We start from the raw sequence: 24,774 nt of genomic DNA, 5'->3' as shown, positions 1-24,774 counted from the left end.
TAGCCTGAAATGGGATTGGGTGGAATGCATTTATGGCAAAATTATTTTTGCCAAGTTCCAAACACAAGATGAATAATTTGAGTTAGTTTACAGAAGTTATTACAGGTCTGAACTTGCTTTTCCCAAGAGCAAGTCCTCAAAGTCTGAGGTCAGTTTATCATCATTGTTACCTGCTGGAGTTTCATCTCTTATAAAAAGCTTGTAGACCTGGCACTGGGTATCATCTTTTTGAACACCTGCCCCTCAGAGTCATGAGAGTATGTGACAATGCTGATTCCTTTGGTTTTCCCTTCACAGCGTGCCCGATTAGACACCATCATTTCTAAATATCCTGCAGCCAATGCATACACTATCCCGTCGCATCTGGTTTCGAAGAGAGACTTCAGTAATTCCTGTTCCAGTATGTTCCAGTTGCCAAGTTTTGCAAAAGGTCTCAAATTTGAAACTCCTGCACCAAACCATTATAATGTAAGAACATCACATATGCTTACTAAATATATATTGAGCCAGTAGTTGAATTAAAATAAAAGAAATGGTTGCGGGGGAGGGAGCGTTGGGAAATAGCATTTTAATGCAACTGGTAAACCAGCTAGCATTTTCTCACTATCTGATGGATACACGAGACTGTGCAAAACTCTTATAGAGAATTACAGAACCCAGAAAAAACTGTGGGCAACCTGGAGGCTAGTATGGAGCCATGGGAAGACAGCTACCCTGGAAAATATCAGTATTTTAAGCACGCCTATCATATAACCTTCCTGGGACAGTTTTCTCATCTCTAACAAATGAGTGTATTCTTTACCACCATATCTGTAGACACCGTTTATATTTTAGGTTCTTATAGGGAAAATAAACTATCTTTCCATAGCAGAAAATATTTTTTTTTTCTTTTAACAGTAGTGCCTTGTCAACTACAATCACTTTTTAGTCACTGAGGTAAAAATGGGTAAAATGAGTATAATTAATAGGTAGGAGCTGCGTTCAGGAAAATTTAGTTCAAATCTCAGTTGTGCTGTTTTCTGTCTGTGTGGCTTTGGGCAGGCCCCTTAACTTTGAGGACTCAGTTTATTGATCTGTAAAATGGGGGTATGTGTCTATTTCCTAGTGTTAATGCAAATGTTAAATAATGTATGCTGAATGCCTAGTACAGCACCTGGCACACAGAGAGTTCATCATACATGTAGATGAATTGTCTCTGGGGGAGTCACATTACCTTTTGAGCCTCAGTGGTGAAATGGAATTAATTATACTTGTCCTACAGGGTTATTATAAGAAGCAAATGAAACAATGAATGTGAAAGCACTTTGAAATGCATACGACATGAATTGTATGTATGGTATTAATATTGTTACGCCACATTTAAAAATGGTTTGGCCTTAAAATACTTCATCTTTAATTTCTGCTTTCTTTTATAATATTTAGAAATAATATTTTTCTGACTACAAAAATCCTAGCCACCTTCTGGGATTGAGTCAATCAATTAGAATTTGCTCAAAGCAATATAAGTACCTGCTAAGCCAGTACTGTCCAACAGAAATATGATGACAGTCACATATATTACTTAAATTTTTCTAGTGGCCATTTTTAAAAGTGAAAAGGAACAGGTGAAATGAATTTTAATAATTGGGGCCTCCCCAGTGGCGCAGTGGTTGAGCGCTGGGTTGCGAAGCTGCCCGCGGCCTCTGCGGCGCCGGTTCGATCCCCGGCTGCTCCCCGGCCACCGGAGGAGGGTCCCACATGGGACGCAGACCTCTCCTGCCACCTCTCCACCTGCTGCTCCCCTCAGCAGTGTACTTCGGTCCTTCTGCCTGCTCTGCTCCCCGCTCTGGCTCTGGTGAATTCTCTCACCCTCCCGCGCTTCTGACTGTACCCAGTGCATGTACAAACAAACAAACAAATAAATAAATAAAAATACATGCCTCTTTAAAAAAAAAAAAAGAAATGAATTTTAATAAGATTCTGTATGACCCAGTGTAGTAAAAATATTTTCAGTATAAAAATGAGTACGATACTTTACATTCTTTTCATCATTCTAAGTCTATGAAATGCAGTATATATTTTATACTTGCAGCATGTCTGAAATGGGACCACCCATGTGTCCAGAGCTTAATAGCCACATGTAGCTAGTGGCTATTGAATTGACAGCACAGCTCTAGTCTTCCTTGGGAGTAATCCAAGTCTGAAAATAATAGTAATGACCATGATGATGGAGAGGCATTTTTCTTTTTTCTTTTTCTTTTTTTTTTTTTTTTTTTTGTTTAGAGAAAGAAAAAGTTTATTGAGGAGAAAAGGAACAGAAATAAAGTGGGACTCCCAGGCCAGGAAACCAGGCCAGGGAGGGGCAAGGAAGCCCTGGAGAGGCATTTTTCATGGTTTATGTGCTGTTCTAAGAGTTATGTATTCACCTTATTTAATGTTCACTGGAGTCCACGAATATCTTATTCTCCATTTACAGAAGAAGCTGAAGCTCAGAGAGGTGAAGGGACTTGCCCAAAGTTCCCAGCTTGAAGGGGCCACTTGCACATCAGTGGGCAGAAGGCTATAGTATAAAGCTGGAGCATGGTCAGTCACTGTGTTCCCACCCTGCTGGGCTCCCTTCACTGGCCCTGTGGCTCCTCTGTGCCAGACTGTTATTCAGCTTAGACTCCACTGGGAAACTCAACAAGAAGTAGTACACAGATAAAGAAAATAATTACAAACTAGGGTCAACTTTGAGGAGACAAACATTTGGAGCCTGAGAGACTATGTGGGTGGGTAAGGGGTGGCAGTTCCACTGTACTTTAGATTGGGTCCATTTTTTTGACAAAGGAGTATCACAGAATATCAGATCATCTTGGCCCCAGCAAATAGTTTCACCCATTCAGTAAATATTCCCAGCGATCAAGGCTCCAAGGCTGATACCCAAGAATTGAAAATAGAGCAAGAGTCGGGGGGAACAGCAAGTGCAAAGGTCCTGGGGCAACTTACAGTTTAGCCCGGAGGGAACTACAAGAAGGTAGCTAGAGTGGCCTGAACGCAGAGGAGACAGATAGGCATGGATCTGGACTCTAAGGGTCCCAGGAGGCAGTTTGTTCCCTGTGTATTGGTATGCTCTTGACCTGTGGGTGATTTCATCAGATACACTTTTTTTTTTTAAACTTTTTTTTTTATAGAGGCATGTTTTTTTTTTATTTATTTATTATATTTGTTTGTTTGTTTTGTTTATACATGCGCTGGGTACAGTCAGAAGCGCGGGAGGGTGAGAGAATTCACCAGAGCCAGAGTGGGGAGCAGAGCAGGCAGAGGGACTGAAGTACACTGCTGAGGGGAGCAGCGGGTGGCAGGAGAGGTCTGCGCACCATGTGGGATCCTCCTCCGGTGGCCGGGGAGCAGCCGGGGATCGAACCGGCGCCGCAGAGGCCGCAGGCAGCTTCGCAACCCAGCGCTCAACCGCTGCGCCACCGGGGAGGCCCCAGATACACTTTTTAATAAAAGTTCCTTCAGCTGCTGTTTGGAGGATGAGCTGCAATGACAGCAGATTCTAGAAAACCAGTTAGGAGGTTTACCTAATAGGAGAGAGATTGAGACCTGGTACAAGAAAGTGATAAGGGAGGCACTTGGCCACTCTGCCTTTGCCATCCCTGATAGCGGACCAGGCCACTCAGGAGACACTGGCAAGGGCTATCTGGTGCCGGTGCCCCTTCTGTCTCCCTGGCTATAGCAGAGGGCAAGTGTCTGCATCCCCACCCCGCTGTGTGCTGCTTCCCCAGCTTCATACCTTCAGAGCCAACTGAGGTCCTGAGATGCTGCAGGCAGGTAACAAGTGCTGTGATGTCATAGGAAAGACTTCCCAGGCACATATGGTTATTAACCTAGAAATGACCATTTCTCAAGCCAAAACCCAGTCCTTCTGTCAAGAGATGGATTTCAGGTTGCATGTCCTTTGTTCATCGTTGTTTTAATGTCACTCTGAAAATAATACATGCTCGTCACAAAAGCAAGCGTTACAGAAACCCACAAACTAGAATGTGAAAGTGCCTTACAACATGCCCCAAAGCCAGCCACCATCAAATCCATGTGCAATTCCTTTTTATATTTCCTTCCTCCCTCAGTTCCTCCTCCTGTTTTGAGGCTCACGCTGTCCACAAGACACTTGCCTTGTCCACTCTGTATGTTGGATTCTCCCTGCCCACCCCCCCCCCATACCATCAATCTGCTTCATTCTTTTTTTTTTTTTTTTTAAACAGAAAATACAGATTTATTGAAACACACTGCTAAGGGGAGTAGTGGGCAAGACAGGAGAGGTCTCTGCTTCATTCTTTTTGAACTGGCCCATGGTGCTGACTGTCTCGAGAATCTACTGGTGAAACTTCCACACACTCAGCATAGACAAAAAATGCTCCTTTTTTCAGTCGCCTTCTGTCTGGGCGAGGAATAAAGCTGAAGTACTGTTTTGTCTACAGAAGGCTGTTTTCAGAGCTGGAGAACAATGGTCGAATCAAAGGGAGAGGGGTAGGAGCGAGATAATCCTGTTAGCCACTCCGCATTGAGGTCTGTCAGGGTCTTTGTGTGCCTTTGCTAGCCAAGGTCCTCCGCTGCTCTGCTGGAATCCTTTTCCTTGCTACCGGGTTATTACTTCCTCTCCCTCCACGCAGTAATTAGCCCGCTCCACCTGATCTTTTGTTTGCCTTCTCTGCAGCAGTCTGGCCCGAGGACCCTGGTAAAAGCTAAATTCCTCTGCCTTTGTAAACACAGAATCAAAATGCCTTCTGCATTTCTTCAGGAACATTTTTTTTGACAAAGGAGTATCACAGAAAATCAGATCATCTTGGCCCCAGCAAATAGTTTCACCCATTCAGTAAATATTCCCAGCGATCACTGGCACAATTTTTATTGCATCTTTTATCTAAAATACAGGAGACTGACTGCAAATTGACATTTAAAATATTTATGATTCATGTGTCACATAAGAATGATCTCAGGGTTTTTTTTTTTCCTTCTTATATTATTTTTAGAGTTCTCCGCGTACTGACACTCTCAAGTGCATGTTTTTTGGATTAACCAAAATTCTTAATTTCTGGTCAGTCCAGACAATTTGAGACAAGAGTGTGCTTATAAATCTAATCGTGATCTTAAATTACATGATTTTTTTTTTTCTATCTCCAAATCCTGAGGTTACAGGAGGATTTTCAACCGCTAGAAATCCAAGTGGGACTATGTAGGCTACATCCTGAGAGGAATAAAAATTGTAGGAAAAAAATAATGTGCACATATAACATCCCATACCTTCCTAGAGGCAATTCTTGGGTTGCCAGGCCCCCGTCCCTACCCCCAACACCACATCAAGCTCTCACAGAGGAGAAAATTCAAATTCAGAGGAGCAAGCAACACATGTGGGATCACACACCCCTGGGTCTTTTGGGGGACACTGTTCTCTCCACTGCGTGGGATCCCCAGCATATTGCAAACTCACCAGCTGGGGTGAGGGCATAGGAGGTATGAATTCCTCCGATTTTAGTGTCAGTTCATTTTCTGAGGACAGGTTTGAATTTGATTTTTTTATGTAAATGTGTTCCTTGTACAGACACAGTGACAAAGAAAGGAAGGCACAGCCCCCACCTGCTTATTTTCTCCCCCAGGCCTCTGACTCTTGCTGCAAACAGATTAACAATGTCTGTGCCCGAGCAGGGTTCATGTCAAAGACCCAGAGGGGACCTTTCATTCTTACTGACACAGGACCTCCACCAGGTAAGTGGCCGCCAGCACCGATGACGGACTGGGCGGCAGCGCACCCACGGGATCTGCAGGGCGCCCCATCCTTCAGACTGAGTCTCATTGGGGCCTTAGGCCTTGGGGATCCTTCTGCACTCAGCTGCAGTATTCCTGCCCCCACTGCCTGCAGCTGAGTCCCCATCCAGACATCCAGACACACATGTCCCCCGAGGGTCACACTCAATCGTGTCCTTCAGATGAGGAAATGGAGACTCAGAGAGTCCCAGGGACTTGATTAGCATCACACGGCTAGTCACTGGCAGACCTGCCGCCCAGGTGTCTGCTGAGGGCGCTGTCACCCCCTTTGTCACATGGTACCTTCTGAAACCTCCAGGAGCCTGCCTGCTGGGCTGGAGACATGCCCCAGACCTCTTCCCGACCCCTGCAGGGAAAAGAGTCTGGAGAGGGCTGGAGAGGCTTTGTGCTCCACAGCACTCCTTGTGGACCTGCCCACGGGGGTCCTGAAGACCCCCAGGGAGCCGTGGCCCCCAGAGCTCAGAGGAGGAGCAGGGCGGGTTTGCTTCTGTGATCACGCCTCTTAGATGGGGGTGCGGATTAAATTGCTGCGCATGTCATATTTCAGCAAATCCAGATTAAAGTTGAGAAGATCAGTCTGAAGCTGAATAACAAAACCAGCCCTAATTAGGAGGCTAAGCCCCACTGAAGCTCCCCTGCCTTGCATCATCCCTGGGCAAAACCCCACTTGTTTGTTTATACAGGAGAACAAAGCTGGGATCCCTGAGGTTTGGCCAGAGGCCCCGCCAGGGTGCCGCGGGCTGTGGACACCTCAAGCCCAACACTTGCACTCATGCCCTCCCGAGGGACCCCAGCTCCTTGTTACACAGAGCAGAAGGGAGAAGCTAGTATTAGTTAAGCTCCTACTGTGTGCCATCGATTTTCCATTCTTATCTCACTGAACGCTTTCAAAACCCCATAGAATACAACCATGTACTCAGAAAGTATGTTATTATTTTATCCCCACTGTACAGGTGAAAAAGGACAATACATAGAAAGCAGGTGACTCCCCCAGGGGGCCTCAGCTGGATTTGAATTTAAACCCATCAGACTCCAAGCCTTCAACCTTCCCCATGCTCCCCTTCACTCCCCATCCCTCAGATTGCCAGGGGCCAAAGCCTAGAGAATCTGCTTCTCTGCAAGAAATAATCTGCTTGGACTTCTCAGAAATAACCCTGCTTTTTTGCTCGCTCACCCCCAGGAAAACAGATGTGGAGCTGTGATTGGCACCCCTGCTGTGCCACTGAGGCTGAAGGTGGGGTCCTGCCTACCTTCAATCCTGAGCAAAATGCTGCTTTGCACATTTGCTGGTTGGATTTTCTGAGTTTAGACTTAGCAAGCACATCACCAAAGTTGTCCGCTCTACTTTTTCCTTAAAAAGAAAAATAGAACATAGGGAAGCACCCTTGTTAAAGTCTCACTTGAAAATGTGGGTTACAGAATTAAATCCACACTGCTTGACACCATGAAACAGAACAATTATATTCAGGAAAAGCCTGGAAGTCAGTTCACCAGAAATTTAGCCTCAGTTCTCTCTGCGCTGTTTCTGCCTGTCAGCATTTTATAATCAAGAATCGCTATAATGTTTTCCTTGGTGGGGGTGGGGGGACTATATATAAATATACATAAATATAAATACATATACATATAAATATATATGAAAGGGAAAAATAATATGATAGAGATCAATACTATAAATGCTGTTTACTAAACATCAGTTTGGTTTTTTTTTTTTGGAAACCTGAGCATGTATTAGGAACATCTCTTTGTGTTATTAGAAATCTTTGGAGCAATCCTTTTTTTTTTTTTTTTATAAATTTTATTGTTATATTCCCCATACAATTGCAGCCCCCCATTCTGACCCCAATCCCTCCCCTCCCGCCCCCGCCCCCCTAAAAGTGTCTCTGGTTCATAGTTTTTTGTTGATTTTGATTTTCACTTTCTTATAGTTATTCATTTTCCTGGTCCCTTATTTAAGTTTTCTAGATTCCTGCTATGAGTGAGACCATCCGGTATTTTTCTTTTTCTTTTTGGCTTATTTCGCTGAGCATGATCCCTTCCAGCGCCATCCATGTTGCAGCAAATTGCATGTGTTTATCTTTTTTGAATGCTGAGTAATATTCCATGGTATATATGTACCACATCTTCTTGATCCAGTCATCTATTTTTGGGCATTTGGGTTGTTTCCAAAGCTTAGCTATTGTAAACAGTGCTGCTATAAACATAGGGGTGCAGGTGTTCTTTGGAATTGATGTTTCTGTGTCCTTTGGGTAAATACCTAGGAGTGGAATTGCTGGGTCATATGGAAGCTCTATGTTTAGTAGGTCCAGAAATCTCCACACAGCTTTCCACAGTGGTTGGACCAGTTGGAGCAATCCTTTTTAATGGATGTATAGTATTCAATTGCATGGCAGTTCTGTAAGTTAAGGAAAAAAGTCTGCCTTCTTCCTGGAAATTTAGGTTGTTTTAAAGTGGTTGTTAATACAAAGAATTACAGTGAACTTGCTTGTAGTGCATACAGTCAAGATTATTTCCTTATTGTACTTGCTTAAAGGGAAATTGCTAAAAGTATATAAAATATTTCAGGTTTTTGATATTTGTGACCAGATTGCCTTTAGCACAGGGATAGTTTACCTTCTTGCTTCTATGATGCAGCTGTTTCCCCTCACCTTTGCCTTCACTGGGTTGATCCTTTCAATATCATACTGCTGATACTTTCCACATTGTTGTTTTTAGCACTTTTGCATTGGAAAAATAAATTTTATTTGAAACAAAATGAACTTTCCAATGTTTAGAAAATATGAAATATCTTTCTCACCCACAATATAACTGCCACCAGTTTATACTCTTTTTATTCAGCAATATCCATCTGTACAAAGATGTCATTATAGTATGCATAGGCTTGTAAGCTGTATTTTACTTTTTCTACTCACCTTCACTTTCAAAGCAGTTGTATGTATCATCACCAGGACTGTTAATTTTTGAGACAGGGCTTGGTGGGAAAGCCCAGGCTTTGGAGACTGGTGATCCTGGGTCTACATAGTAGGTGCTCAATAATATTTATTGATTGTCTATTTACTAAACAACTACCATGAACCAGGAATCAAAATGTTATTCAACTATCATAACCACCCAATTGTTGGACTAATGAATAATCTTTGAAGAGAAGGAAGGCTGGTTAGTCCCTGGCTAGATGAAAATGTTTTGGCAAATTGTTTACTATCTGTGAATCTCATTCTCCTGTGTTTACAGTGGAGAGAGCCACAGCCATCTTGCTGAGTTGCCATAGGGATTGTGTAGCTAAGTATGTGATGCCCACAGCGGGTGTGCCCTACATGGTAATTAGTGTTTGGAGTTATTTCAGGCAGCCCTTCTCTCTGACCATCTTGGACCATCACTGTGTAGTCATTAAGTATATTCTTAGGTGTAAGGTACTGCTTTGTAATTTTTTGAGATAAGTTCCTTATTCCATTTTAAAAATTTCTTTTTGCCTAGGGCACTATAACATCAATGACTCCCTTGTGAAGAAGTCACCAAAGATATTAATGTCTTGTTTTAAGTCAAAAACTGACCGTGGATCAAAACTGACATCAACAGGCCCGGGACCTGGTTATTACAACCCAACCCATCATGTGAAAATTCAAAGAAAGAGTCTTTTCCCGTGAGTTCTGATTATTTTGATGATTCTTTCGAAAGGTGGTTCTGGGATGTGGTTCTGGCAGGACACAGTATCAAGTTGTTCTCCAGGGGCCCTTGTTGACACATAGTGGGTGCACAATAAATACTTGTTGAATGTGTAATATTTATTGAGCAACTACTGTGTTCCAGGAATTTAACATCTTATTTAATTATCTTAATAAGCCTGTTGTAAGAATTCTTATTCTTACTTCATAGAGGAAGAAGAAAGGCTCCGGGGAGAAGAGAGATGTGCTTAAGTCCACATAGGTCATTTGAGGTGCCATAGGGAGTCAGATTCAGGATGGCTGGATCTTTCCACATTCCCCATGATGCTGTCCTCTCCTGATTCCAACATTATTGTATTTTTATAATATATGATCGCCCCTGGGGTGGTAGGGTATACATAATAATTGGAATGCTCATAGTTTTGTACAATAGGTTAAAGGCCTAGACTTGGGAGTGGGTCAAATGTACTAGATTTGGGCTTTTCATGCTGTGTGACCTTGGGCAGTTTACTAACCTCTCTGAGCTTCCATGTCCTCATCTGTAAAGTAAGGACAATTCATTCTTCACTGTGTTGCATTCAGATTTAAAAAGTATGTTTGACATATAGTAGGTACAAATAGTGACTTAATACACACAAATTTAAAAAGTGAAGATGGATTTGTTACCGTTTTCAATAATTTTGTTACCATTTTCATCTAAGAGGCTCAAAAAAGTACAATGGTTCTATTCCTCAGATGGTTCTGGAGCTAACTGCAGTTCAGGTCACACCACCTGTCTGTTTTAAAGCCCTCACCCCATCCAGGTCAGGAGGGCTGGCCAGCAAAGCTGGGATGAGTGTACGGACACCTGGGTCCCTCCAGAGAATTCGGGCAGGTGACTGGGTTATAGGAAGAAGAGCCAGATATGAATATGCTGAATAGAACTCGGGCTCTGGAAAGGGATTTGGGCCTCAAGGGAGTTCTCTGGGTAAGTCCCTTCCGCCCTGCAGCTGCTGGGTTCTACAGCCTGACCCTTCACAGACTCCAGGGCTCGGAACTGGGGCAGTGACATCTCCAGAAACAGGCTGCCTCCAAACATCAGGGCCTCACTGCCTCCAAAGTGCTTAGGGCTTCCCTGAACACAATCTTTCCCATCTCTGCCAGGTAGACAGGTAGGCGATTGGCTCTGGAGTTAGCAGGCCCAAGCAGAGACCCAAGCAGAGACCTCTCCTCTCTGAGCCTCAGTTTCAAAGTTATTCAGTGGAGATAAAAATTTCTTCTCAGGATTTCCCTGGTGGCCTAGGGGTTAAGTCTCAGCACTATCACTGCCACTGCCTGAGTTTGATCCCCAGCCAGGCAGCTACCCACATGGCACAGCAGATCTCTCCTGTCTTGCCCACTGCTCCCCTCAGCAGTATATTTCAGTAAAATCTACCTGTTCTGCTCCCCACTCTGTCTTTGGTGAATCCCTCTGACCCCCCACACCTCTGGCCTACATCCCAGCTCTTCCATGCAAAAATTAAAAAAAAAAAAAAAAACAAAACCTCCCAATTTCCTCTCATAAGAATTCTGTGAGGATTAGATGAGAGAGGTCAAGACAGCTGCTGCTGTGCACTGTGATGGCTGCTGCTATGCTATGCCCTGTGGGTGGACAGGGTGTAAGTTATAGCCATTCTTTGGTGTGACTAAAGCCCCCAGCCCAAGTCTAGCAGCTTCTTCACAGAAATAGGGAACAAAGAGTGGAGAACACCCAGCATGTACCTGCTTTCCCCACACAAGCATCATTTATCTTTCTTTCCAATTTGGATAAGTGGTTTGAAATATTCTCATTTGATGGCATTTGTATCTGTCAGTCAACAGGCTCTGCAGGTTCCTGGCTCTGTGCCGGAGGCTGAGTGGTGCCCAGGTGAGCCTTCAGCAAGGCTCCCCTGGGAACGACTCTGGAGCAAGGCAGGGGAGCATGCTACAGTAATGCAGGGTGTCTGGGCCCAGGCTGTGTGGCCACACACATTCCCATGGGCAAGTTTCTCCAGCTGGACCCTTGGTGCAGTGTGTCTGGTGATGTTGGGGTTCACTGGTTCTCTGTGATGTTTGTGAACCACAGAGGATAAGCCTGGAAGCGCTGTGTACAAACCCTCCTCCCCGGGAGCTTATTGAGCTCTTTGAGAAGGTCCACGGGAAAGGGAGCTGCTAAACCCAGTGTCTCTTAAACTTGGACTCAGCCTGGACAGTGACTGTCCCCGGGGCAGGTCATGTCTTACCTGGCTCTCTGGTCTGCGGCTGCTCCTTATGCTTCTGTGACCTTCATATCTCCATGTGAAAACATAGCTTTTATATGGAAACCAGAAAACTTGGGGAGGTCTTTCCATGGCCTATACACACATCCAAGGTTACTGAAGAGACCAGATGGGGGCAGTGAACATGGAAGCCAATAGAATGGACCCCCAGAGGAGGTCCAAAAAATATATTTAAAAATTGACCTGGAAAGAATGAAGCTGAAAAATCTTAAGTTTTATTTTAAAGATTTATTTTTATTTATTTGTTTGTTTATTTATTTATTTGTACAAGCACTGGGTACAGTCAGAAGCGCGGGAGGGTGAGAGAATTCACCAGAGCCAGAGCCGGGAGCAGAGCAGGCAGGAGGACCGAAGTACACTGCTGAGGGGAGCAGCGGGTGGCAGGAGAGGTCTGCGCGCCTTGTGGGACCCTCCTCCGGAGGCCGGGGAGCAGCTGGGGATCAAACCGGCTCTGCAGAGGCTGCGGGCAGCTTTGCAAGCCAGCGCTCAACCGCTGCGCCACCGGGGAGGCCCTTAAGTTTCATTTTAAAAGCAAGAAGATAAAATGGAAATGTACTCAGGATTATTCTGAAAAAGCATCCATCTATGTTGAATGATAAGTTATATAAAGCAAAGATGCAGCTAAGTATTTGCAATATGGAGGGAACCATCCAAACGCCAGTCTCTCACATTTGAGTTCTGTTTTTTTTTTCCTGGGCCCCTGGAGGGAGGCGGGATGGGAACCCACAAGTGGGGACACTTTGGCCATATTGAGGGTTTGGTGCCAGACCTGCATTAATGTGACTATCGTTATAAAGTGTCACACAGATTTTTTGGTTTCCATATAAAAGTTATGTTTTTACTACACTGTGGTCTAAGCATGCAATCACATTATGTTAAAAAAAAAAGTACATACCTTAATTAAAAATATTTTATTGCTAAAACATGCTATCCATCACCTGAGCCTTCAGCAAGTCCTATTCTTATTGCCGGTGGAGGGCCTTACCTCAATGTTGAGGGTTGTAGACTGATCAGGGGGTGGTTGCAGGTGGGGTGACTGACCATTTCTTAAATGAAGGCAACAATGAAGTTTGTTGGGTAGATTAACTTCCTTTCATGAAGGTTTCTTTGCAGCATGCAATGCCATTTCATAGCATTTCACCCACAGTAGAACTTCTTTCAAAATTGGAGTTAATCCTCTCAAATCCTGCTGCTGCCTTATAAACACCGTTTATGTGATATTCTGAATCCTTGGTTTTGTTGTCATTTCAATGCTCACAGCATTCTCACCAGGAGTGGAGTCCATCTCCAGGAAACACTTCCTTTGTTTATGCATAAGAAGCGACTCTTCATCCCTGCAAGCTCCATTCTAATTCTAGTTCTCTTGCTGTTCCCACCACATCTGCAGTGACTTCCTCCCCTGACATCTTGAACCCCTCAAAGTCATCCATGAGGGTTGGAATCCATTTCTTCCAAATTCCTGTGAATGTTGATAGAATGGTAAATCCTTTCCAAACGTTTTTAATTCAACTGAAACCAGATCCATTAGCAGAATCACTGCTTGTTGCAGCCTATAGTCTTATGAAATCTATTTCTAAGACAGTAAGAGCTGAGTGTCAAATACCCCCGGTCCATGGGCTGTGAATGGGTGTTGCGAGAGCAGGCACGGAAGCAGCCGTCAAGGCCGTGGACACAGCAGAGATCTCGGTGGCCAGGTGAATCGCCAACGAGCAGTGATATTTTTTAAATGTTTTTGACCTGAACTGGGTGGTTTTGCTCCTCACTCAGAAAGCCAAAGACTGAACAACGAAGAATTTCTACAAAGGAAGTTTTATTCTGATAGTGCCGGCGTGGCGGGCATGGTGAAGCCAGAAGCTCTTGGAAAGCCATCCCCTCGAGGCACTAGCTGAAAGGGTTACATTAATATAAACGGGAAGCACTTCTCGGGCAGGTGCTGGAGATTCCACTTGGCCTAGTGAAAGCCAGCTGTGGGTATTTTTGCCCTGGAACGCTTTTTTGTTCTTTAACTGAACCATCACAACCCCTGGATGGTGCCTATGAGGCACACGTGTGGCCAATGACCTATTCAAAAGGACAGTACTTGGCGGAGGTGTCAGCAATCCCATGTTTGATGGTTACCTAAAAAATCTTTTTTTCCCGAGCAGCAGCAGGCCTTAACAGTGGGCTTAAAATGTCCAGTAAACCATATTGTTAACAGATCAGCATCAGGTTTTGTTGTTCTGTCTGTAGAGTGCAGGCAGAGTTGATTTCTTAAAGGCCCTGGACTTTCAGCGTGGTAAATGAGCATTGGCTTCAACTAAATCACCCCTGACAAGAAAGCCAGCCTGTCCTTTAGTGGAAGCCAGCCCTTGACTCCTCTTCTTCGTTGTCAAAGTCCAATGGCCTCTTCATCAGGCTGCTCCATCTATACTGAAAACCTGTCATGCAGTGCAGCTCCCTCCCCCAGAGACCTCAGAGCTGCTGCAGCTTCTCGGCCAGCACTCACTGCCCCACCGGGCACTGTTGTGTACTGGTGGGGAGGTGTCTTCCCTCAAACCTCATGAACCAGCCTCTGCTAATTTCCATCGTTTCTCCTGCAGCCTCCTCATCTCTCTCGGCCCTCCCAGAATTGAGTTAGGACCTTGCTCTGGCTTCAGCTCTGGCTTAAGGGGATGTTGCGGCTGGCTTGATCTTCAGTCCAGGCCACTAAAACCAGCTCAGCAATAAGCCCGTTTCGCTTTCTTATCTTCCTGTGAGCTCTGGAGGAGCGCTTTCCATTTCCTTCAGGAACTTTCCCTGCGCAGTCACAGCTTGGCTGACTGGCTCCCGCGGCCTGGCTATCGGCCCTCTCAGCTTTCCACCTGCTTTCCTCACTCAGCTTAATCATTTCCAGTTTGACATGCGACTCTCCCCTTCACGGGATCCCGAGAGGCCGTTGTAGGGTTATTAATTGGCCCAAGTTCAATATGGTTGTGTCTCAGGGGACAGGGAGGCCCAGGAGAGGGAGAGAAGGGAATGGCTGGTGGGGGGCAGGCAGGACACACACGTCTATGGTTAAGTTGCCATTGCTATGGGAGCATGCGTGGCACCCCCAAGCAGGTAACGATAGTCTCGTCAAAGACCACATCACAAACCACCAGGGCAGATATCAATCGCCATCATGAAAAAGTTTGAAATAGGGTGAACATTGCCAAAATGTGAGACAAGAAGCGAGCGTGTGCTGTTGGGAAGATGGTGCTGTCCTGGCACCTGCTCCCTGCGGAGCTCTGATTAGTAAAAGCGCAATATCTGCAAAGCGCAATAAAACAGGTGTGCCTGGGGCTGTCAGGGCCCCCAGAAGGTCTGCAACCCGTTTCCTTCTCATCCTTATGTGGCTTCCTTTGAGAATATCTGTCCCGAGCCTAATCATACTCAGGTCCCCAGGGCCGCCTGGAGAGTGGTGGAGCCTCTGAGAATCATCACCCATTTCCAGAAGCACAAGCAGCCCAGGTACCAGGTTCCCCACACGTGTTCAGGACTAGCCGCCTGCTCTTACTTGTCTTGGGCTGGAAGTGCTTGCTCGGCTCCCCATTCTTGAGTAGGGCTCTGACTTACAAAGATGGCATTTTGGTTCTGCTTTCTTCAGGATGCAGGAAGAATTGGTGGGATATTAATTCTCCCTGGAATTGTTAGTCCCATGTCACCTGCCACAAAGGTGGAGCCCAGATGGTTGGGAGGTGGGGTCCTGAGACAGGGTGGTCATGTCTCCTGGGGAGGCAGAGTGGGTACAGGCCCCAAGACAGGCTTCCCCGCAACCTCCACTATCCCACACACCTGCCCTGTGAGCTTAGTTCTCTGGAATACAAATTCATCACCAGAAAATTAGGTTCATAATATAGGGATCATGCTCAGTGAAATAAGTCAGAAGGAAAAAAGAAAAATATCAGATTTTTCACTCATAGGAGGAATTAAATAAGGGATCAGGGGAAAAAATAACAGCGATAAAAAATACAACACAACATAACAAAAATAAACAGACAACTATAAATCAGAGACATTCTGCAGGGGAGGGGAAGGGAGAGGTATCAAAACAAGGGGCCTCCCTGGTAGCGCAAGGGGTTATTAAGCACTGCACTGTGAAGCAATACGCAGCCTCAGCAGCACGAGTTCGATCCCCAGCGGGCCAGGGAGCAACCCCACATGGCGCAGCAGACCTCTCCTGACTCACCTGCTGCTCCCCTCAGCAGTGTACTTTACGGTTAATCTGCCTGTTCTGTTCCCCACTCTGTCTCTGGTGAATTCTCTCACCTCCCCCTACCCCCCCCCCCGGCATCTCTGGCCTGTACCCCAGCTCTTGTATGCATAAATAAATAAATCTTAAAAAAAAAAAAAAAACGAGGGCAGGAAGAGCACAAGCGACTATGGTGATGGCGCACAGGAGAATTGGTGGTGGAAATTCTATAGGGACTACACCTGAGAAAAGAAAGCAAATATTGTAGAAAAAATGAACAGTGATGTAAAATATTCATAAATAAATAATTTTCAAAAAGAACACTTCATAATGTGCTTGCAAGGATAAAGCAAATTAGCCCACACACCTCATCAAGCCAGCCAGGGTGAGCTGCATGGGGGGGGGGGTGGGAACTGTGCTCGGGCAGGGTGGGTGTTCGCACGGGCATTTCTGGGCTCCTTAGTTGAAAAACACATCAGAGGGTGTCTCCTTGGTATGGGCACCTCGCTGACTCAAAGACCGAGGGTTTTCCAGCTTGCGAGTTGGGGGTTGCGGGGTGGGGTCTTCAGAAAAGAAGTGAAGTGTTGGCCAAGGTTTCACTTGCCTAGGCCTTTGTTACCCGTCACAATGATGAGTCAGTGAATGGGGTGAGTCAGGACAAGGGTTCTTGGAGATCAAAATAGTTCCTCCTCGGTGCTCCAACCTCCAGTGAGGAGGTGAAACACCCAGTGACACCTTTCTAACCCCTCGCTACTTCCTGGAGTTTTAAAGCCACTGGTTTTGCACAGACATGCTGTCCTGTCACGGCCAGAGCCGAAGAATCAAGCCCCGTTGGCCTCACTCCAATTTGGGTAATTATGAGGGACCCACCTAAGGTTCCCTGGGATTTTCAATTAGATATGGGATGCTTCTTCCCAAACGCTGTAATCTGTCACCCGCTACCCCGCTACCCTGCTGAGCAGATACTGCATTCCGCCCCCGAGGCCATCTGCTGCCCTTTAATGATGAGAAAAAATTGCCCCTTTATCCCTCCTGATCCTGGGAATCCCTGAGGCAGGGTGAACCTGTGTCTGGGAGTGTCCTGAGGGTCTTGGATGCCTTCCCCAGCGACCTGCTGGGTCCTGGAGACATTCATTATTCTCCGGCCAGGCCATTTGAGACAACAGCTCACCTTGGAAGCCACGAATACACTTAATCCGGCCTTTGATAAATGTTTTCTTTCCATGGGGCAGGATCAGTGTCACTTTTACACTAGAGCTACGAGACCCATAAAAGCTCTGGCCCCAGTGCACAGTGGGCCTTCATGAGCTGCCCAGCCCCACCAGGGGACAGCCCTGGACCATGTAAAGCTGTAAGCTGGGGTTCTGAGGTCTGGGTTCCCCTCTTTGCTTCAAGTTTTTCTGGCCTTTCCCAAACTGCCAGGCACAGAGACTTGGGTCCAAGGGGAGGCCTTCATGCCAGCATTACCTCTAACGTGCTCTGTGACTTGAGTAACTCACTTTCTCTGGGCACCAACTTCGCTAACAAAATAAGGAGGTTGGATTGGATGTGTCTAGGTCCCCAGAGGCTCTCTGGGTTTAAGGACACTTCTGCTTGGGAAGGCATTGGCCAAGGGCAACAGAGCTCCAGTGGTGAGGAACCCCAGATGGGTTGGCTTCAAGATGGGGTAAGGTTCCTGTGGCTATCAGTATCATTTCTTCCCTTTAGATAAAAGGGCTTCAAGGAAGCCTCAGAGTGAGGTGGGAGCCGGGAATGCACCCACTTCTAGAATTCTCTGGGCAACCCAGGGAACCTCTCTGAATCAGGGCCTGATGGCTGGTCACAACTAGAATAGACCTCAGAGGTCACTTTGTCCAACCCCCTCATTTTATAGCTGGGGAGACCGAGGCCCGGAGTGAATTAGTGACAGAGCTAGGGCTCAAGTACAGGTTGCATTTATCTTTCATCTGTTCTCTCAACACCAGACATAAAAGACTCCCTTTCCTGAAGGAAGGGAGACAGACCTGAAAACAATTATAATGTAAGTGGTGTGTGTTATTCAGAAGTCTCTTGATTTAGTAAGATTCTGGAACATCAGTGCTAGAATGTCCTCTAGAGACTAATGGTGGGGTGGCAAGTCCCTGGAATTTGGGATGCTTTGTTAGGTCTCTGACCATGGCAGACATCACCAGTGGATCACCAGTGCTTTTTGCACCGAGCCCGGGTAAGCTTCCTTACTGAGCTCCAGCCAGGCATGCCCAGTGGATGCGAGTTGGCACGTAAGATGAGTGCTGTCTGCCAGTCCTGATGAGCTCAACAGCAGCATGTACTCGGCTCTCACTTTGTGAGGGGGCCCTGCTCTGAGTGATTTAGGTGCATAATCCACTCAACCCTGATAACACCCCCCCATGGTTTGTTGTGATCACCAGTGTACAGATGGGGAAGCTGAAATCCAGGCCCCCCACCTCACCAGTGGAACCAGGGCACTGCCCAGGCCTCCCAGTGCCACGTCTATCCTCTCGCAGATGATTTAGTGTAGGACAGGTCTGGGCTATGTCTAACAACCATCAAAGCCACCATGTCCCCAATAGATTACTGTAGTGACATCTCATCTTCCCATTTTGTCTTTTCTGAAGGAAAAACCCCATCCTGACCTTCTCTGCTCAGCCCTTGCCTCTGCCCCCGAAGCTGCCGCTGCCTGGCCCTGGGCAGTATGAGATCGTGGACTACAAGGGGCCCCCCAAGCATTTCATCTCCAGCGCGTCGTTTGTGTCCAACACCAGACGGTGGACAGTGGCGCCAACTCAGCCAGGCCTGCCCGGCCCAGGTCAGAGGATTGTTTTTAAATGATTGTAAAAACCAAATCTGGAATTGTTTGGCATTCCTGGGCCATCAGATGCCATGGATTTACAGGCTGTTTGCCAAACAGTTTACAGGGGTTAGCAGATCTGGAAGACGTTTCAGCTTACACTTTCAGAGTATAAAAGGTTGTCTTTTGTCTTTTCTTTAGCTGAAGGGCTCTTAGAGATGATCCAGGCCAGGGATTCATTGCTCAGGAAGGCGAACGTCCAAGAGGCTCAAGGATGGACTGGGGCCTGACTCCAAGATGGCCGCGCACTTGGTGCAGACATTATTTTTGGGGGAAAGAGACTATAGCTTTTGCCCGAGTGTGAAAAGGCTCATGTCTTAAAGATGTTTAGACCACTGGTCTAGTCTGGTTGAGTCATTTTACAGATGGGGAGCAAGAGAGGCCTGGAGAGCGAGGTGTCTGAGGTCCCAGTGAGTAAGAAGCAGAGGCGGCTTCAGGCTGTTTCCCCTCTATGCCTTGTCTGTCACAAACTCAGCTGGGACTCTTCCCTGGAGCAGTTCTTGTAAGTCAGCTAGCTCTGCTTCCTTCGTGCAGGTGAGCTTAAGCAGCAGGGCCGTCACCCCTGGGAGCTCCCTGGTGGCCAGTAGCATGAGGGGTTCACTCTGGTGGGCAGTCTTTGTACTTCCCAACCTACTTATAGTTCTTTGCATGGCCACTTAGCTGTTTGCCAGCCCCTGCCACTGGTCAGAGCTAGCAACATTATTGCCTACAGGTGTGCTGGTGGACAGGTGTGCTGGTGGGCCAGTGGCATAGCAGGAGGACGGCAGAGTCGAGGTGGCTGCCAGTTAAACTCAGTCTTTCAATGAGCATTGGTGATGCCGCTGCCTGGGGAGGCAAAGCTGACTTGGGCCAGGTGCTTGCTGATCCCTACTCCCAGAGGAGCCCCTGCAGTAGGAGAGGCACTGCCCGTCCAAGCACACAGGATGAGTAAAATGTAAGGTAGACGAGACAGGGAGAAAGTCATTCTCATAGCGTTGACCTTGGAGATAGAGTAGATGTCGAGTCAACAGGCTGCAGTGGTTTGACCTTGTGGTCATCGGGCAGAACATGGTTGGTCTGACTGTTGTGATGCTGAATGTTCTGTACAAGTGTTAAGTCCAGGAGGCAGGGACACATGGGGATCCCAGTTAGTTTGACTCCCATTTCAGCCTGTCCTCTAGGAGTTTTTCCTAAGCGCCTTCTCCATGCCATGCGTGGTGCACAGGCCAGTCCCCCACACAGAGGTGGGCATTCCGGGGGGTCTTCCTGGTGGAAGCACACCATCCGCCTTCCTGATGTTGTGGGTGGCGCTCTGCTGCCCGTGCCCTCAGCCACACCCCCAGGAACTGCACCAGCATTGTCGGCCAAATCAGTATCACGAGGGGTATTTCTAGCCGCGGGGGTTGTGGTGGCCGAGTCCTGCAGGGTCCTGGCTACTGGGCCCCTAGAGAACCGTGTGTGCCCTTGTCATGGCTCCACTTTCCTGAAAATCTCTGCGCTAAATCAAAACAAAATTCCATCAAGTTGATACCTTGCTTTGCTCAATATTATTTTTCAAAATCAGATAACTTGTGCAAATTTTCTTCTGTTAAAGAAGTTAAGAGGGGCCTCCCTGGTGGCACAAGGGGTTAAGTCTCAGCACTACGAAGCTATTGGTAGTCACTGTGGCACGAGCTTGATTCCCCAGCCAGGGAGCAACCCACATGGCGCGGCAGACCTCTCCTGACTCGCCCGCTGCTCCCCTCAGCAGTGTATTTCAGTCAGTCTGCCTGTTCTGTTCCCCACTCTGTCTCTGGTGAGTCCTCTCACCCCATTGCACCTGTGGCCTCTATCCCAGTATGCATAAGTAAATAAATCTTTTTAAAAAAAGAAAGAAAGAAGTTAAAAGGAGTTTTAAAAGGCAGGAAGCTGAGTTCAAGTGCTGCCTCAGCCATTTCCTTTCCTCTCTGTCTCCCCACATGAGAGGCAGGGGCTGAGAAAGCAGCCTCACCAGACTTGCCAGCCCGAGGGCACGAGCCCTTTCCTCAGACTGGCCTTTTCCTCTCACCGCCATGTGTCTCTCTCTCACAGCAACCTACAAGCCGGAATTCCTGGGCAAGCAGTCCTTTCTCTACAACGAGGACAACAAATGGATCCCAGTGTTGTAACAACTGCCCACGAGCTCGGGGAAGGCCTCAGCCCCCCGCTGCCCCGTCTGGGCCCCTGTGACATTCATTCCGGGAATGAGTGTTTCGTGTGTGACTGCTGGAGGCTGGGGTACACCCTGCCACCTCCTGGGGGTGACAGCTGGGCTGCCTCATGTGCCGTTACTCCTGCTCTCTCCTGGAGGATGGGCCGACCCCGCTGACTGCGCGTTCCTGAGCAGAGTAAGGCTTGGACAGAACCTCCCAGGAAAGAACCTCCAGGGCACCCACACGGGCTGGCTTCTGCGCGCCTCCCCTTGGACGCCAGGGTTCCTGGAGGTAGACTCCGGGGACAAGGCATCTGTGGGCAGACACCCTGCCTAGAAGCCTGATGCTGAGCCAGGGCCCTGGGCCCAGAGTGACCCTGCAGGTGGATAGCACAGGCTGTGGCTTAGGTGGGTCCATCCCGGCTTGGACCCTCAGACTCCTCCTGACGTCCCAGGAGCCAGGAAGGCCCAGTGGCACTTGTGACAGACATGAGGAGGTTCCCTGGACCCCTCTTCCCCCAGATAAGCCCACAGAGCTGGCCTTCAGAAAGAGTATGGCCACGGTGCTCCACACACAGCTCCAGAAGAGGCCGCAGCACATGGGCGGACCCTGCTGGGGCCACAGCCCCGGGGGCGGAAGGCCTTGCGCTCTGTAGATACCCTCTCGCCCCTCACCTGCCCGCCCCCTGGCCGCCCCCGCCCCCCGCCCCCCGCCCCTGCATGTGTCTGACACAATCCTTAACAGAGTTTCAGGTCTGCCCAGCCACTTCTCGCCACATGCAGAGATTCCCAAAGCACCAGGAAAGACTAGAAGTAGCGACCCACCCCCTCCTTCCTTCCCCAAGCCCAGGTGTCCTTCGCTTTGTAAGTGGACATCTCCTGTGGACAAGGCCCTTGGCTTTCTCCTTTGACTTTTCTCCCTGCACGTGACAACCTGGGCCTTCACGTCTCAGCTGGCTGCTAACTGGCTCTCCCTCTGAGAAGGGGCGGGGGGTGGGGGTGAGGCAGAAGGAGGCAGAAGGAGAGAATAACATAGCCCATAAAACAGAGTTCTTGCTTCTCATGAAGTTGGCCTTTTGAGAACCTCAGATTCTTCCCACTGCTTGGGGATGTTCAGGAGGCAGCGGGCAGTGCTGTGCAAATAGCAACAGTCTGGATCTCGCGGTGCTTCGTCCTCTCCTTTCCTTAGCTTCTCCTTAAGGTCAACAGTCAGATCAGAATTTAGGGGGCTCAGGCCAAGTACTTCCAGGGGCTGGGCAGGCAATGCACAGAGTAAGACAGGTCAGGCCAGGGTGGAAGCTGGGACTGCTTCCTGTCTAAAGGCGCCTCACCATGGCTGCAGCTGATGGTGGTGGGATCTGCAGTTTTCAACAATTTGGGAAATCTTTAAAATGTGAACTCCGTTGATTTGAAATGTTGAAAACTAATTTTAATTAAAATTTTGTTGTTGGGACTAAAGAAAACTCTAGCAGGTCATCAATTGTCTACTTAGGTACTAGATATTCTGGAAACCTCTATCAAAGTTGACACTTGCAGCTGAGTCTTTCTTTGACCCTGTACTTGAGTATGGGACCAGACCTCAAAGGCCTTGATTTTTAGGTCCTCTGACCCTGTGGGACCTTAGCAGGGAGCAGTCAGCCCTGGGGTTGCCACAGGCAGAGGCCGGTGGCCACATGTCAGAGAACAAGACAGGCATCTCCTCCCCGCAGGCAGGTGAACTGTCATCCCAGAGGGAGCCCCTCCAAGTGGGTCAGGAAAGAGGGGATCTGGCAAGAGAAGAGCAGGACTATGTAGGCCAGTCTGAGTCCACGCTCTATAGAATACATGCCTGGAGTTGAGCCCCTAAGCTGGGATGCACTGTCTTGATTGGATCAGATATCATGGGCCTCCCACGGCTGCTGCCAGCCCAGTGGATCTCAAACCCTGCTGGATGTTAGGGTCATCTTGGGAGCTGCCTCAGAGATAGCCCTCCTGTGCCCCTCAAAGCTGTGATTTAGTTGACCTGAGGCATTGGTAACTTTATTAAAGTTCTCAGTGGGACTATAAGGTGTCTAGTAAGGGTTAGGGTAGTTTAATAAAATATTTTCCAAATTTAAATGTGCATGCAAATCACTTGGAGATCTTGTTAAAAGGCAAATTCTGTAGATTTGGGGTGAAACCTGAGAATCTGAATTTTAAAATAGAAACTGAGACGTGATTGACATAGAACATTGCAGTAGTTTGAGGTGCGGCCAGGCAGGCCATGCTGGAGCCTGAGACCAAGAAAATGCCTGTAGTCCTGATCCTGGCTTCCAGTTTTTGATACTGTATTCGTCATGATCTTGTGCGTGTGCTTCTTGCATCTGAGGCAAGTGCCTCACTTGCCTGACCCCAGTCCTGGCCCTGACCCCAGCAGGGCCTGGGGCACGGGACCTGGGAGGCCCTTAGAGAGGCTCATGGATTTCAAACTTCTCCTGTTTTCATTTTGTTCAGATAAAAGTTTATAAGAAACCTTAACATCTGAACAGGGGGAAGCAGAGATGCTGATTGAAGTCGGGGGGGGGGGGGGGGGGCCTCGGAGTGGCCTGCAGTGCAGGTGAGAGCAGGCAGCCTGGGGGCACAGCAGCCAGAGGCATCAGGGTGCTGCTCCCTGCAGGCGGCCCCTCTGCCTCCCAGGGCACAGCCCACACCCTTTTCCAGTCCAGCACAAGCGCTCACAGGGACGCAGAGTGCCTGGTCCACCCTCGCCCTCTCTTCCCAGAAAACTCACAAAAAAACAAGAGCAGCCTTTGAAGAAATACATAGGTGGGATTTTATTACTAAATACCATGAGTATACAAAATGAATTATTGAATAACAGCTAAAAAAATAGTCCAAGAAATGTGAAATACACATTTTTTGAAATGATAAAAATGTATACAGAAGCAGTATAAAATAAAACGTCACATAAAATAAACTGATGCATATTATACAATATGTACCTCTATATATATATTTAACATGGTGGAAATTGTAAATAAGAAATGTGTACAACGGGAGTGGCCGTGGTGGTCACGTTACTCCAGTGTGAGCGCTATTTACACCTGGGCTGAGCAAGTCTGTGAGAAGGGCTGTTCCCACACATGAGTCTTTTAGAAGTCATTTGTACTGAAATCAAGAGTTTTCAGGGGGAAGAAATCCTTGATCTGAAGCGGACAGGAAAATCAAGAGTGGGAGGCAGACACAAGTCAGCGGCGGGGAGGCGTCCGCCTGTTCCGAGGGAAGAAGATGCTGCAGAAAAGAGTCTTCGGAGCAGGAAACAGTCTGTGGCCACAATAACCAAGAAGGCACTGTCTCTGGCCCGACAGGAAGACTGGAGAGTAGATTCAAGCATGAGATGGGGGGTCAGATGGGGACACCTCCCAGGTCCCTTCCTGGCTCTGACATCTGTGGGTTTGTGACTCGAGGGCCTCTCCCTCAGGGAAGGCATTCAAGTAACAGCACTGAGGCATGACGAGAGGTTGTGTGTGGCATGGGGCCACTTCCCAGCTGGCCCTCGGCTGGAGCCTGCCCCCAGGGTCGGAAAGAGTCGCCACTTGGGCCCTACAGCTCCTTTAGGGTGATCTGGATCTTGCCATCAAGCTCCCCCATGTCCAGCAGGAAGGCGACGTGGTTGCTGTAATGCTGAATGATGTTGTTGTCCATGTTGACCAAGATTCTGGAAGAGAGGAGGAGACGTGGCAGTTACATGCAGGCCCTCTTTTTCAGACCATCTTGGTGACAAGGTCAAGGTTACTACCTACTGGGTGCCCCTGCCCCATTTCAGGCATCTCCCGAACTTTCTCTCTGCCCCTCCTAACAACCTGCAAAGTGGGTATTCCCTGTTCCACTTCAGGGGTCAGGAA

The 24,774-nt window shown here is 47.7% G+C and overlaps 2 protein-coding genes across 3 annotated transcripts in view; one reads left to right on the top strand and one right to left on the bottom strand.

Annotated features, from left to right (window-relative positions):
* Positions 1 to 291: 291 nt before the first annotated feature.
* Positions 292 to 20,888, top strand: STPG1 (sperm tail PG-rich repeat containing 1; the record flags this gene model as incomplete). Its single annotated transcript, XM_084242137.1, has 5 exons — positions 292 to 468; positions 5,619 to 5,727; positions 9,262 to 9,427; positions 18,530 to 18,720; positions 20,812 to 20,888. Exons 1-5 carry the CDS (start codon positions 403 to 405, stop codon positions 20,886 to 20,888), a joined length of 609 nt encoding a protein of 202 aa, XP_084098263.1. The 5' UTR covers positions 292 to 402.
* Positions 20,889 to 24,472: 3,584 nt separating this feature from the next.
* Positions 24,473 to 24,774, bottom strand: part of GRHL3 (grainyhead like transcription factor 3) — a gene marked incomplete at both ends in the record, with an annotated part of 28,445 nt that continues 28,143 nt past the window's right edge. For both annotated transcript variants that reach the window (XM_084243419.1, XM_084243420.1), the window contains one exon: positions 24,473 to 24,587. In XM_084243419.1, the coding sequence (XP_084099545.1) occupies positions 24,473 to 24,587 (115 nt within the window). The remainder of the gene's footprint in view (positions 24,588 to 24,774) is intronic.

This window comes from Talpa europaea (assembly GCF_964194135.1).
Source record: "Talpa europaea genome assembly, chromosome: 9".
Lineage (NCBI taxonomy): Eukaryota > Metazoa > Chordata > Mammalia > Eulipotyphla > Talpidae > Talpa > Talpa europaea.
Note: the sequence above shows the minus strand (reverse complement) of the source record. Positions and strands in the feature narration are given on the sequence as shown.